The sequence below is a fragment of the Rhyacophila brunnea genome, unplaced genomic scaffold (assembly GCF_057557595.1).
Source record: "Rhyacophila brunnea isolate RB1 unplaced genomic scaffold, BYU_Rbru_1.0 scaffold_20, whole genome shotgun sequence".
Classification (NCBI taxonomy): Eukaryota; Metazoa; Arthropoda; class Insecta; order Trichoptera; family Rhyacophilidae; genus Rhyacophila; species Rhyacophila brunnea.
The window spans coordinates 10,361,865-10,377,260 of NW_028232860.1; the positions used below are offsets into that span (position 1 = coordinate 10,361,865).

The 15,396-nt window shown below is 34.4% G+C and overlaps 1 protein-coding gene across 1 annotated transcript; it reads right to left on the minus strand.

Moving 5' to 3' along the window:
* Positions 1 to 382: 382 nt before the first annotated feature.
* LOC147071167 (SCP2 sterol-binding domain-containing protein 1-like) lies at positions 383 to 6,396 on the minus strand. The gene is made up of 3 exons (XM_085948604.1): positions 6,379 to 6,396; positions 5,083 to 5,248; positions 383 to 645 (listed from the first exon to the last, which is right to left on the minus strand). Exons 2-3 carry the CDS (start codon positions 5,219 to 5,221, stop codon positions 431 to 433), a joined length of 354 nt encoding a protein of 117 aa, XP_085804730.1. The 5' UTR covers positions 5,222 to 5,248; positions 6,379 to 6,396; the 3' UTR covers positions 383 to 430.
* Between the last annotated feature and the right edge of the window lie 9,000 nt (positions 6,397 to 15,396).

A 15,396-nucleotide genomic window follows, 5' to 3' on the forward strand; every position in this document is an offset into this window, starting at 1 on the left:
TTTACATCGCTGATTTTGACAAAATTCATGAATTCAAAAATGAAAATCTAACCTAACAAATAATCCAGTATATCGGCTATTTTCAAAATTTGTTTGCTGCTGGCTTCCTGTAAAGTGTAAACCGACAAGAACCATGTTTTATTTAGATATGAATTTTATGTCAGTACTATACGACCCAAAGAGTTTGGACGGTCTTTAATGTACGGCCATATATGTCCGATACAACATTTCACGGTGAAGTGTGATACGGCGAATTGCATACGTACAAGTTTCTGGACACGGACATAAGACCTCTCCGTTCGTGAACTAATTGTGCTAATATCGAAGACATAATATAAGGTAAGTGTAAGATGATAGTATGACATTTAATAAAACAAAAGATACGTATAAAAATTTAATTCCTACAATAGAAACGCTATTTAGCTACAGTTTACACCTTCTCCTTGAGTTTCCTGACGAGGAGTACGAATTTCTTCATGGTCTCAACGTCTCCCTCAATCTTCATTTTTCCATCCTTCACCGCATCCTCCTGGGTCAGCTCGCTGGCTGCGATCTTGGCGATTGCTTCATCATCGACGGTCACAGTGACGTCAGCGGCTACCTTGGAGACTCCTTCGTAGACCTTCAGGTCCTTCAAGTCCATAGCTGTAAAATAAATTTTAAAAATGTTAGAGATGGACTAATTTGTAAAGATTATTAAACTACCTTGTGTTGATACAAGGATGCAAATTGACAGAAATGTATCTATACCAAAAACAAATTTATGTTATACATAATAATTATTGTAACACCAAAAACACACATAGGAGATAAAAATATTTGTACTGAATTTGACTGACGATGTAGAAAACTGCTCTTGTGATTTACCAATTATTATTAGTGGTAAAAACGTTGATTTTTATACAGTCAATCTACTAAATTTTGTATAATACTTTGGCTACAATGTTACAGCAATGCTGTCGAGATATATGGTGCCAGACATTGCTAACAGTGACGTCCCTTGGGGGTAGGCAGATTGAGCGTCGCTTGGGGTCGGCAAATGAGAATCATTTGGTATATAATATATAGATACAGCTACCTAAACTTAGTAATAATGAAAATATTTAAAATTAAAAGTTGGTTGGAAACAAAATGTATTAATTGACATAAAAGGTTTAACAAGACTGTATTTTTTGTCGTGTTCGCGATGTTTAGTTTACTTCCGTTGCCCTTCGACGTCCGCCGTTGAAACTAAAGATGCATCCCCCACTTACCGAGCGTCCCACCTACCTTAGGTAGTAGCCATGCAACACATTTTTTAGATATTGTATAATACAATTAATATAACCATAGTAAATATATTGTATAACAAATGGGGCGGTATTTTGGCGTTGACTAGGGGCGGAATTTTGTGTAGGGGCGTCACTGATTGCTAATATATTATATTACATAGTATGGCTAAATAAATTTTCAAAAATGTTTCCGGTAATGTGCAGTTTTCATTGCTCGCTTACAAGCCACTTCAAACCACCAGGCAATCAATAATCACGACGAAATTTGGAACGATATGCATCTGAGGTTACATAAAACTTAATTTTAACTCTGAATAAACAAATCACCACCAAACACGCTGTGTGTGGCGTACCTACCCTACCTTGATAGTGTAGTGATATCAGGGTCATGGCCTTCAGAAGGAGAGAGAAGAGACAGGGCTTTAGAATGGGGGCCGGGCGTGGCGGGTCGATCAAATAAGTGTGATAAGCACAAATATGCACTATTATTAAAAAAAGTTGCCTGCGGTATTTTAAAATATGAAGTTGATGGATGAAATTTTTGATTATATTGACTGTGTGTCCAATACTCGACAACTACATAATTCAAGTGCATGTAGGTACTCAAAAATACACTGAATACCCTTAATTTTACCTCAAACAAGAAAACGCTACTGCAGAGCGTCACACTGCCTTTCTTAGCGATGTATGGGGGGGGGGGGAGGGAGCGCTAAAGATCCTTACTGGGGGCCCGCTTCAGAATCAGGGTTATCAGTGTCATCTTTTGACAAAATGTTGACCCTTGCCATTTAGCATTTTAAAAACTGAATTAAAAATTCATTAAATGTTTTACAGCATTGTAATAATCATCTCTTTTTGGGCATGGTTAACGGAATATTGCAATAAACATATTATTCAAAACACTGACTAACGATGTATGTATGCAGAAATGTTCTATCGGAGAAGCGAAGCAAAGGAAAAGAACGATAAATTAAAAAATTGTTAAATATTAGAAATGAATTATAATACAAAATATGCACAAATGAGAAAATAGATGCGTCGAACCAACGCTTAGTATTACTAAATTCTACACAGAAATATGGCAAGTATCATACAATACATCAGGGATGGCGAACCTATGGCACGCGAGATAATTTTGCATGGCGGCACGCCAATGTTTTATTTTGAAGAGAAAAAAATTACCTATTAAAAAAATACATAAGAGTTTTACAAATAAATTTAAAAATAATGACGACATAGGCATGCATATTTTCTTCGGTTTTTAATATTATTTTTACATATAATATTAACCCATCGATGCGCAAATGGAAACAACGAATTGACAGATCGCATTGTATCAAAAAATAGCATGCAAATAGGTACTACAAATAATTTCAAGTACGTTTTTCATTACGTTTGTAAAATTAATGTAAATATATAATTTTATAGGTCGGTCCTTTCGGCTTTATGCGTCCACACATAATATTATCGCACTGACCTCATCAGGCGGCGGGAGAAGCCGTCTCGTGAACCTCTGATTTTGATCGATTTACAATGCTTAAGACCAATCAGGCAATTAAAAATGAAAATATTCAATCAACAAACGTGATGAAATTTATCGACATTCGTTCAAATACAAACAGCTGATTTGCTATTTGCCTCAAACATTGTCGCTAAAAGTGGAAGAATATATATGAAGGAAGCGTGGGTAAAATGCTTCCACGATCTCTTTGAACATGGAAAAAATTATTCAAAGAATAAAAAATATAAAAAGACTAGAAACACGACAAAAGATAGAATCTCAAGAACTCAATTGTAATTTTCCAACTTAACAGAATTCTTAAAAATAGATATCTTTCCTTTTTTCCCTATGAAAAACTGCTCGGCACGTCAGACATTCGAAAAATAATATTTGGGAAATTTTGGCACGCGTACGTAAAAAGGTTTGCCATCCCTGCAATACATAACAATATGGAAATACCCCAGGGACGCCAAATTACTAGGCACATTATTTTGCATGAATGTATCTTAATAATTAATTTCAATATTACATTCGTTATTCGTACTTGATCAGAAAATAACGATAAAATAAACAAAACAAAATAAACATTATTATTAGTTAGTTACCCACGAAGATATATATACTAATAAATTATAAAGTTGCATAATTTATCCATTCCCTGTCAAAATAATCAGATTAACGTGATAGGAAATTAATCCCTGCCAGTTTACACATTGATAACAATAATTAAATCAATATGGGTAAGTAGTTAGGCAGGTACTAAAAAAAATATTATATAATTTCGCAAATTTCATAGACACCAAAATTGTGTTTTGATACCTACGTCGAAGAATTTTGATTTCGTATTTAAAATATCCGTTTCCTCATTGCAAAGTATGGTGGTATCTTTGTTCTCTCCACGATAACGAAAAATTGATCGCCACGGACAATTCACCGCAGACGATAAACTAAGCGTTTTATATTATATTTATTTAATCTCCGAGATTGTTTTACCTTTTCATTTCAGGAATGCATAAAAGAAATCCGCTTGTATAACCTAGAGGCCGCTGTGTATGCGAAAGTATGGCAAGCAAATGAATTGTTATGATCAGCAATATATATAATTTATTTGTATTTGACTTGGATTAATCTAACTAAAACAACTAGTCCGATTAAAATTATGTTGTAAATAATCTGCACATATTTTTTAAACTAATTAATAAAGCACATTTCCGCGAATCCAGTGGGTGTAGGTTCAAGTCTGGTAATCATATTATTTTTTCAATCTGAGGTATTTTAAAATTATATATGTTCAATAAAGAATGTAACATTCTCAGATCTTGTAAATTATTTGTTGAATAAAAAAATAGTTTAGTAATTTTATTGTTTAACGAAATCAGAGCACTTCTATTCTATTCTTTTATATTTATCGATGGTTATGAGTTACTCATTTTATTAGATATAAACCAGGGCTCGAAATCGACCGGAGCGCCATTCCGATTCATGAGATCCCCAAAATTATCGCTCCGTCTCGTGGAAAAAATAATTTGACCATCCGAGATAGATAAGCTATATAACAAAAAATTTAACACATTTTTTTATGCGATCCGGTTTGCAAAATTTTCCATTTTGAGCACTGCTATAAACTTAAATACATTATTTAAAATCTTACTAAAAACGTTATTTGCCAAGTTGTTACATATGCATAGATTGTCATTTTTATTATTATTTTTCTTCAATATCGCAGTCAGCATTAATTTATTATATATTTTTAATAAGCTTGCGAATAGTTGCGCGGTATTTTTTTTATTTGAATACGACAATACTATATGCCACGAGGACAAGTGACATATTATTATACTAGTTATTTGCCTTCAGCGAGTTATATCGCTCTATGAGGTCGTGATCAACAGGCCGCACATACAAATTTCGCGAGTTATCTCGCCCGACTTTAAACTCAAATTACTAGCCACTGTCGATTGATTTGCATAATCTTAAAAATTAAATACACAGTGATATCTGTTTGAATAATTATGAAATACTAAGCCACAAATTATCGGTATTACAGTGATTGTAGTAAAAGCCACGCTCTACATTTAACGTCTGTCGTTAAAAATCTGCGGCCTGTCAGATACTGCCATAGTAATACTATCTAGAGGCATAGAAAAGCTTAAATTAGATTCTTCCCGACATAAATATAGGGATGTCAAAAAGTAACAATACTTCTTCTTTAGATATGACATATATTATGTGGTCAATAACTCTGACGGGAAACCCATGATGACGATACGGTTAAAAGATGAAAGAAGATAATTGAAAGTAAGCACTCACTCCATTGCTGAACCTGTTTTCCGTCAACGGTGATGTTGAACTGGAAGACGGCAAGGATCTTACGGTTGGCAGGGTTGGGGTCTGCAGCAGCCACCTTATCCTTGATGGTCTGGACAACGGATTCGCACTTCAAAGGCATGGTGATGGAGATTTTGGCGTAACTGTACTGAAAACATGAATATAGGAATCACAAATCAGTCCCAAAAACAGACAGAAAGAAAAGAAGACAGAAAGAGGAATGTATCTAACATGCATAATATACAACTTTATCCTTTTGATAAATATGTAGTTACACTATCAGAGTGAATTAGGCCTTATTTATTAAGGTAATGATAATACTAAATGGAATCGGCAATCGGTCTGAATGGTCTGTAGCGTTAGATTAACTAACTAACTAAATATTAATACTATCGACCGAAGGTACTTGATGGAATTTGAATTTAAATTCTAATGGATTTAAGTTTTGTACTATTCCATTTGAGTCGTTTTTTGCGACCCGGGAGGCAAATAAACACTGTCAGTATTTATTTGCCTGTTGGTGAGTGCACACAGTGTCTGAAGATGTCGAAAGGCGAAACCCGGGTCGCAAAAAAACTACTCAAATAGAATAGTACAAAACTTTAATTCATTCTGTTAGTCAGTCTGTTTGTGTTGGACTACTATTTTCTCGCGTCTGACTATAATTTTAATCACAAGCTCACTAAAAAAATTCTTAAAAACTCTATCCTTGCACTCAAAAAAGAAAACATTGTAATGAATATTTATTCCAACATGAAAAAATAATAGAAAATTAAGAGGATTGACGAAAAAATTACAGTCGTACGATTGCTTCACCAGATCATTTCGCAACTAATATACAGCCCTAAATCAATGGATGCAATTATTGCAATAACGAAAAAATAATATTAAATCAATAATAATTTATCTCCATTTTAATTAATGTAAGTACCTAAGTAAAGTTAATTGAAATGATCGCTCCGAAGCGGAACATAACTTATGTAGTTTCCTCCGCCGAGTGAAGGTTATATTAAATAATAATACATAGTACCTATTCTTATTTTTTATTATTAATTCTGTTAATTTTTGAACAATAGTAATTTGTAATAATAACTGGTACCTAAGTCATAAGTTTACATAACATATAAATTCAAACATCAAAATATAGATGCCGTATAATCGTAAATTTACACCACGAACGTAATTTGTATTATATGTTATATTTTCACTTTAGCTAGAGTATAACTATAAATTGTAATATATAATATACACATAATAAAACTGTTAGTTTGAACTCACCTGTAGAAACAAAAAAATGAAAGTGAATAAATTTGGGGACAGCGTATTATATAGATATGTAAGTAAAACCTTTTATCTTATATTAATTATCTTTCTGCGATAACCGATGTCCAAAGTATTCGTTTTATTTTTTGGAAAGGCATTGGCGTACTTTAAATTGTCGCTCTTTAAAAAATTATATACTTAGGGCCGTGTGTATGAGATTCCCAAATACTTTATAAGCTATTTAACCGATTTTCCACCATATAGCGTATAGCACTGTTTGTGACATAAGGATAACATAATTTGTGTCACACGTCATTCAAAATGGCTGCTTCATCTGTCACTTTCAAATGTCATTTTAATAATGCATTCATTACAACAAACGTTTGCTTGAGGCCCTCGTTCATTTTGTAGACTCTGTAAAACATTTGCGAACTTTAAAAACAGTTCCTATTCGTGCTGTTTACAAAATACGTATAATGTTGATCCATAGTCTATAATCTAGATAGTATTTAGCCTATGAAGTATTTGGGAATCTCATGCATACGACCCTAATATAGTCTCGGGTTCAGCGCTCGAAATGGAAAATTTTATGAACGGGAGCGCTCGATGATTTTACGAAAATATTAACATAGTTATCTAAATTTATGAGTATTTTATAAAAATAAGTTTAGTTTAGTTAGTTTTTTTTGTCTTATGGCTGATCTAGCTCAGACGGTCAAATTATTTTCCTACGAGATTTTATTAATCGGAACGGCGCTCCGGTGCGTTCTGGTCCATTTCGAGCTCTGCTCGGGTTCGAATCTCCGAATATCACGCGGATTATATTCACTACAGTCGTGATAATGTCGTCTATTTATCATATTGTCGAGTATTTCAGTGTTCAGTTACTACATTATATCGCAGATGTCGTGAAAAAATGGTACAGCACATTTATTCTATATACAAGGCTGCTATCGGCGGTTATAGAGGGTAGTTTATCATATTTATGCATTAAATAAAAAGATAAAATAAAATAAAAAAGCCTTTTTATTTCTTACAAACAAAATTAAATGACAGTTAAATGACTATATCTAATGAATATATATATAACCTATGAATATATCTATTATGTATCTATATCTATCTATGGTTGTATTATCTACTTATTTTCTAGTTTATATAATATTATTTATTTTTTTAATATTTTTTTGTATAATACATATTATATATTAAGATTTTTTTTATTTTTGTATATAATACTATTAGATAATGTTTATAAATTGAACAATGGTATGTAATTAGTTTGTTTGGTTTGTAATAACCCCTCTTCGGGTGAAGGCCTCCTCCAAAGTGTTAATCTCTGGCCTCTCTGATTTCTTTCTCCATACCCGTTTTATTTCGTAGCTAAGTATTCGTCTTGTCTGGGTTGGCCTGTTTTTGCATTTAGGTCGCCCATTATTATAAAAGTTTTATGTGCTTCGTTAATAGCTTTGTTCACATTTGTATAAAAAGTATCATTTTCTTCTTCTTTCGCTATTTCTGTGGTGCGTATACTTGTATGAGCGATAAATTCGTTTCCTTGTATTTTTAAATTCAATAGTGCTACTCTATCTGTTATACCTATGAAGTTTTATATGTTGTTCTCTTGAGTTTTTATGTATTAAGGAGGTTAATTATAATAATACAATTACAATTAACGGAGGGTTTAATAAGTAGAAGGGCTTCACAAATTGCGTTAATTTTAAGTATTTGTCAATAATTACCTTAACTACTAGCCGTTATTAGGATCTATCCAAATTTGAGTTATAACGTACTTGCCCTTGCTAATAATCTAATAAACTATTATTTTATTCAACAAATAAATGACTAGTTTTTAGAATGTAACATTCTTTCTTGAACATACATACTTTTTTAATCCATGCATGCAATGTTGCAATTTGCATGATAATACAAGTTTACATGTACATTTTTTGTTATAGCCGCGATAGTACGTACTGTCAGCAGTAAATTCATACACGTGTAAACGGGGTATTATGACGTTATCTTGACTTTTATATGGTTTGATTGACCTTTAACACTTCGATGGTGAAAAAATGTATTAGTCGGCTCGCACATCGGAACTCGTCTCGCCTAAAAACGTGTCGAATACGTCGATGTGACGTCATCGTTATTTAACGAAACAACATAACACGCGTTGCCAAATGGAGCTTCGCAGATTGATCAAATGCAACTGTTTCGTCTGAAAAAAACATCTGGCTGTTGCATTCGACATATTGTTGCATCCTTCTCGGGCTGCGAGTCGGAGGGTCGAAGTCACAAAGAAACACCTACGAATTGGTCATTCCTATACAGACTCGCCAATCACCGCATTGAAATATCAATACGTTTCGAAGGCTACGCGCGACTGTCGCTAGATAGCTGATGTGCGAGGTTGTGTCATGCAACACTGGCCGCCCGTTCTCGGAAGTTTTGATTTATGGCGGTCAGGCACGCGGGGCGAGTTGTGATGTGCGAGCCGGCTTACTTTATTCATTGGTCGCTACTTCATTGCGTATCAATACTGAATACCTACATATGTCATATTTGAAACTTATACCGCAGTAAATAAACCTTATATTCTAATATTGTCATTTACATCTAAATGCTTAAAAGCAGACAAAATTATTTTTTGTACCCATGTTCCGCAATTCAAAACACTGCACTGCTTGAAACATTATTTACATCATATTAATAAAATGCACATGGCTTTGAATATTAATATTTTTAAATAATAGCAATATCTATATTTTCTTGGAAAAGATAACGGCAAAATTATAAATATAATATTTATATAATATCTTTTGAAGAGTTTTACAGATCTGAGTCACAAATCTTTGATAAGTTTTATCGGATAGACACAATATGTAACATAGGTACTTTTTACAAATATATAACATCAACTTGATAATATTTTGAATTAGGTAAGTTAATTATATTTTCTTATCCACCATACAGTGACGTCTCTAGGCAAAATGCTGCCCTTCAGCAGACTTAAAATGCCATCATTCATTTTTAGTCTCAAATTGAATGCAAATTTGTTGGGTACCTATCCAGCTATTTTATTAGTCATCATATTCTATATACTGAAGATTAGACCATTTAAATTTTGGCATAATTTAATAACTTTTCGACATATTTGAAAGGCCCCTTTTAAATTTTCATTTGCGTCAATGGAAAATGTGTACCGCTGAGTGTGGGTTGTATTAATATACGTTTTACGAGAATTTGTTGCTAGACATTAGCCCAACCCATTGTGTCCTTGCCCTTGATCGAACCAAAAAAACGACATGCCATTTTTAATAGGCACGAGATTCTAATACGCACCCACGGCTTCATAATATAAGCACTTTAGGACGGGAATGGGACAACTGGACGCCAGGACAATAATTATTAGACGCCGCACTGTCGTAGACACGTATACAGAACGTAGACGAGGAATTTTAATCAGTTTCTATCTACTACTTAGTAGTTTTAAATCATTTTACTCTTAACATAATGTTTTTTTTTATTGTGGATTGAGAATTACCATGCTTTATATAAAAATTAAAAACTCTTTTTTCGTTGGAACTTAAATATATGCACGATTAAATCATAATTTACGTATGTGTATTTAAATTCTCACGAACTATTAAATAATAATATAATAATCTAAATATAAATAATAATATTAAATATATTTTTTACCTACGTTTAAGTACCTATAAGTACCTAACGTCTATTTATTTTCGAATTGCGTGGCGTCTAGTTGTCCCGGCGCCAAATCGTCCTAGACCCCTTTAGGACTACTCCACCGTCGGGGTTCAACTATTATTATTGTGCGTGAGATAAGAAAATAGCTGCCCGTGAGCACCTGTAAATTCAAGGTATAATGAGGAGCTATACACACTTTATGGGAGTGAAAAGATCACGTAGCATAAGAAAATGCAGAGACTGCGCTGGATCGGCCACGTGCATAGAATGCCGGAGGATATACCGACGAGGCGGGCTATGTATGGTAAGAGAAGACCTGGATGCCCTAAATTAAGATGGCTGGACAGTGCCACGAGAGATATAAAAATGCTCAGTCAAAAAATTGGAGAGTGTTGGCGCTGGATCGTCCATGATGGAGGAAATTTTTGAAGGAAGCCAAGACCCGCCAAGGGTTGTAGTGCCACAAAAATGATGATTAAGAACCTGTAAATACTTATATTTGTATCGGAGCATAGGGCAAGTGCATTGTCGAGTCACTTACCTCGGTCTAATGCTACGTCCCGCGCATCTTGCCATGTCGCTTTTGTAGTTTTACTGCAGGACAAGGAGGTGTAATATTCCACAAGTAGCTATCGAATTCGCATGGATTAACAGTCATAATTATTAAGATCATTAGTGTCTGTTTGTGACATCCACGCTGCCTTATCTTTTATATATGCCGCATCAGAATATTAAAGATTAGATGCCCCAGATAGAAATGCCATGGGACTTCAAGTGGTCATAGGCGTTGCGTGTCGTAGAATATCGAAAAGCGTGGGGCAAGTCCGTTGAGAAGGTTGCAAATTATCCGAGGCTCAATCCTCAGTAATGAGTCAGTTCTTAACCGGACACGGTGGTTTTGCCTCCAAGCTCTGTCAGCTTGGCCTAATAGAATCTCCGACCTGCTTATGTGGCTAATTGCAGGATGCCGATCAAATCCTCTGGGAGTGTCCCCATATTTCGTTTGAAAGGGAAGAGCTTCTCAAGTCGGCCCGACCCTCAGTTGGACCGGTCGGCCATTGCGACTTGGTATCTACGAGGGAAAATTTCTGAGCCTTTAAAAAGTTTGTGGAATTTTACGGCGAGCGAGAAGGTCTTTTCTCATTGAGAATTGACCGTAATACATTATATCGAAGTAGGAATCACGCACACTCCACTGCACGCCAACCAAAGTCTTGGGAAGCTGCTCCTGGGACACTTTCGGCACACATTTGCAGAGCATAATGGGTGTGGAGACGTGGCGGGTGGTGGAGGGAAAAGCAAGTCATGAGGTCTTGACGAAAAAGAAGTAATTATTTCATTTACTTGTATTTTTCCGTTTAAGAGGGGGGGTCCTAACCCGAAAACCCCTTTCTTGTGTGCACGCCTACTAAGTGACGTTTAATAATTATTAAATACAAAACCACGTGTTGCATAATAGTCATTATTAGTCATCATTGACTTAAATCATTTATTATCTATAATTCTATAATTATTTTTTTCGTGTATAATCTTTTTAAGACAAGAATATTATACTTAATATATATTATTGATTAATTTAATTTGCATGAAACATTGGATATGATACTGTAACCTTTCGACCGCGAGTTACCGTCTAATGATTTTCAGAAAGCTGTTGTGATTTCATTTCAAGGGATTATCTGGTAAATGATAACGAATTCATACAAGATCGAGATCTGACCGAATATGTATGAAATTTAAACAGAATCTTTACTATCGATAGGGGTAACACTGACTATATTCAGACCGTGGTACTGAATTGCGAATTACAATAGTAGTGTTAGTTAGTGATTATCTTCGATTGCAATGCGGTAACTTCTTTGAAATAAATGAAGATCTTCGATTGCGTACTTCGTTCAAATTATTACCATTTATTTTAACATATAACAATCATTATTTTCTACAAATATTTTTTACCATATTTCATTTGAAGCATGAACAGTAACTACCGCTACCATAGAATTGTACAGTTACGTATCACGGCCTGACTATAGTAAGCTTTGAAGCGTGGTTAACCTTTTCCTAACTTCCAAATAACTTCCTAATTTCCATGATGGTCGCGCGGATTAAGCGTTGGCCTTTGGCGTCATGGGTCCCAGGTTCGAATCCTGGTTCTGGCAAGTAAACATATTGTTTTTCAATGTGTGTATGAGCCAGAGTATGGACCTAATAGGTTGAGCAAGTGGCTGACACCCATTTTTCGTAAAAAACAAAAAATCTGTTAACACAAACAAATCGGACATGGTCGGAAAAAAAAATGGCCAAAGTTTCAATAAACGATCATACGGGAAGATAATATTACGGAAGCGTTGTTCACTATCAATTTATGTAAAACGATTCACGTAATTGAGCGGAATAATGATTTGCGATCAGGGTAACGCCTATTTGTGTTTAATTAAACATTTAAAAATATCAGAGCGAAATATAACATTAGAAATCAACTGGATTGTAGTGGTCTAGTATAACTGTCATTACGCAGGATTCTGAAAAGCCAGTCAGAACTATTACTTTGCATTCAGCATTGACCATATTTATTAATTTAGGTACTAGGTAAAATTAGTTTATGCAGTACTACGTATAATTTCTGCCAAATAACCAAGTCGCACGCAGCTCTGATGATGAATGATGTGTTTGTATATTGAATTCATACGACTTTCCCATGATATAATGCAGAGCGTTGGAGCAGACCCTCTTTTGAGTTGCTCCGCTCCGGGACCTAATACTTGCTCCGGCTCCGCTCCAGGGTCTGCTCCGCTCCGGATAAAAAGTTTTAATAAGTATGATATGCATACAAATGTTAAAAAAAATAGTAGTTTCAAAATAATCGTCATTTTCATTATTAATTCTATTAAATAAAATACGACAGCAAATCGTTTGTCCCTCATTATTTGCCTATTCTGTCAAAAAAGTGAGGTTATTTATCAGTCGGCAGTGTTGCCATATTTCAAATAATTCCAGTGTTGCAAAGTGTCAAAATAAAAAAAAAAACATCTGGAGTAGTGGAGCACTACAAATTCTCGATGCTCCGGGTAAAATCCCATTGCTCCAGTGCTCCGTGCTTCTGCTTCGAGCTCCGCTCCAACCCTCTGATAATGGACATCTAATACTTGATCAGTGTTAGATCTGTGGTTGAGCCATCATTCTATCGTGTGAAAATAACTACCTACATTATTTATATGTATTATGTTATTGCGTGGATCATATTTTAAGATTGCATAATCAAAAATATACAATCACAGATATAAATTTTGAAAGTCAATCAATGACATTTTATTTATATTTATTATAAAAATTAACGTATTCGTGTTTTTTTACTTAATGAATATCAGAAAAAGTAATTTCACTTGATTCGATAATACCACCTGAAAGATACCTTGATTAAATACTGTTATCTCTGGTGTGATCAATTAAATAATGATTGATATTAATAATATTAGGTGACACTTTCTGCATAAAAATGGTGTGTGTGGACTTTGCGAATGCATAATATCTGATAAAGGTGTTGGATTAAAATTATTTATTTATTTAAAAACGCAATGGGACTTAGTTTAGTACCTATGTACTTATTTTAATCTTTCTGTACATAGCAGTGCTCGAAATAGAAAATCTTACGAACCGGAGCGCTGAATATTCATTCAAAAATATCAAAATATGTTAAATATTTTTCGGATATCATAAGGGCGATATGCCTAATAATCAGGGTTTCATTTATACTTGAAGGGTCTCTGCGCTAATACACATTATCCCCCCCCCCCAATGCAACATTAAAATGTATTTTTTTTAATGGGTACATTCATTTAAATCACTTATTTTTCGTCAATTTTCTTAGAATTGTGCTCTTATCTTCAAAATTCTAGAAGCTCGTAAATTTGTGTATTCCTTCGCTGTAAGGTTCTTTTGTGATTTCAAATTATTTTTCAGGTTCCGGAGACCTACTTATTTAAGGTCCTGGACCTGTGGCCCCTTTAGCCCTTTTTGTAAACACGTCTGAAGTCCGAACAGCCTATATTATAGACCTTGTAGGACTAATCATTAATAAACAATATATATATTATGTCAGCGCCGCAGGCAAATTTTTTTCCCGCGAATCAGTTCTTACAACTTTAAAAACTACATACCTACATGCAATATTATCTCAATAACATGAAACGGAACGCAATTTTCAAAGAAGCCATGAGCCGGAACGGTATCTTTTAGAATTTCACGAACAGAAACGGCGCTCCGGTGCGTTCCGGTCTATTTCGAGCCCTGGTACATAGTGAATCCTTATATAATATTATTTAATATTGTTACGGATACAATGTACATGTTATTAATTTTGTAACATCGCTGAAGCAGTCACTTGTATACCTACTCACGTTGTCTTTTGTTAGAGACCCATACAACAATAAAAGTATTTTATAATATAATTATACCAACCCAACCTAATACCCCGTTTACGCGTTCATGTATTTACTGCACGTCGTGTAAACACATTTTATCATGCAAGTTGCAAGATTACATGGATGTATAAAAAAAGGTTCAGAAGCTTCACGCTATAATTGGTATTTGCATGTCGGTGCGCATTCGCAGCAGAACGATAATGGCGAATATGCCGGTAAAAAAACGAACTACACCGCTCAAACTCATTTTGAGGTTAACATATTTTCACGATCTGTCAAATAGTACCAAACAATGATAAAATCGCGTCTCGCTTACTCTAGAAGAATGAAATTGGCGAAACAGTTAGCAGTTTTACGTGTAAACAGTTATTTTCGTGATACTTTAAAATACACACTATCGGTGCAAGTAAATTCATGTACGTGTACAGGTGCTATAATATTAAGTTAACGATTAACCCATGATTAACCCATCAACATACTATTTTAGACAGCACGCTATTTTTGTGTAAATACCTATAAGCATATTAATGAACATTGCATCTGAGGAATAAAGAGGTAGTAAGTTCTCCCTAAGTAAACTACTTATAAACAGATCGTAAAAATATTATTTCGTAAACAGATAGGTAGATACAAATAAGTGTGATTAAAATAATAACTCAAGGGGTAATATTTAAAATCCGCGTTCATATCTGTCTTTCAGGACTGAAGGTTAAAATAGACACTCGTACACAGGGGACTCAGAAATAATGGGAACTGAAATACATAATGGGTAAGGCGATAGCAGGTAACCGACTCGAGTAAGGAAGAATCCGGGTTAAACTTACACACGTGTTAAGAATACGTTTTACGCCGAATACTAAAAACTGCTCTCGGTTTATGCATTTACGCTCATTTAATTTTGGTG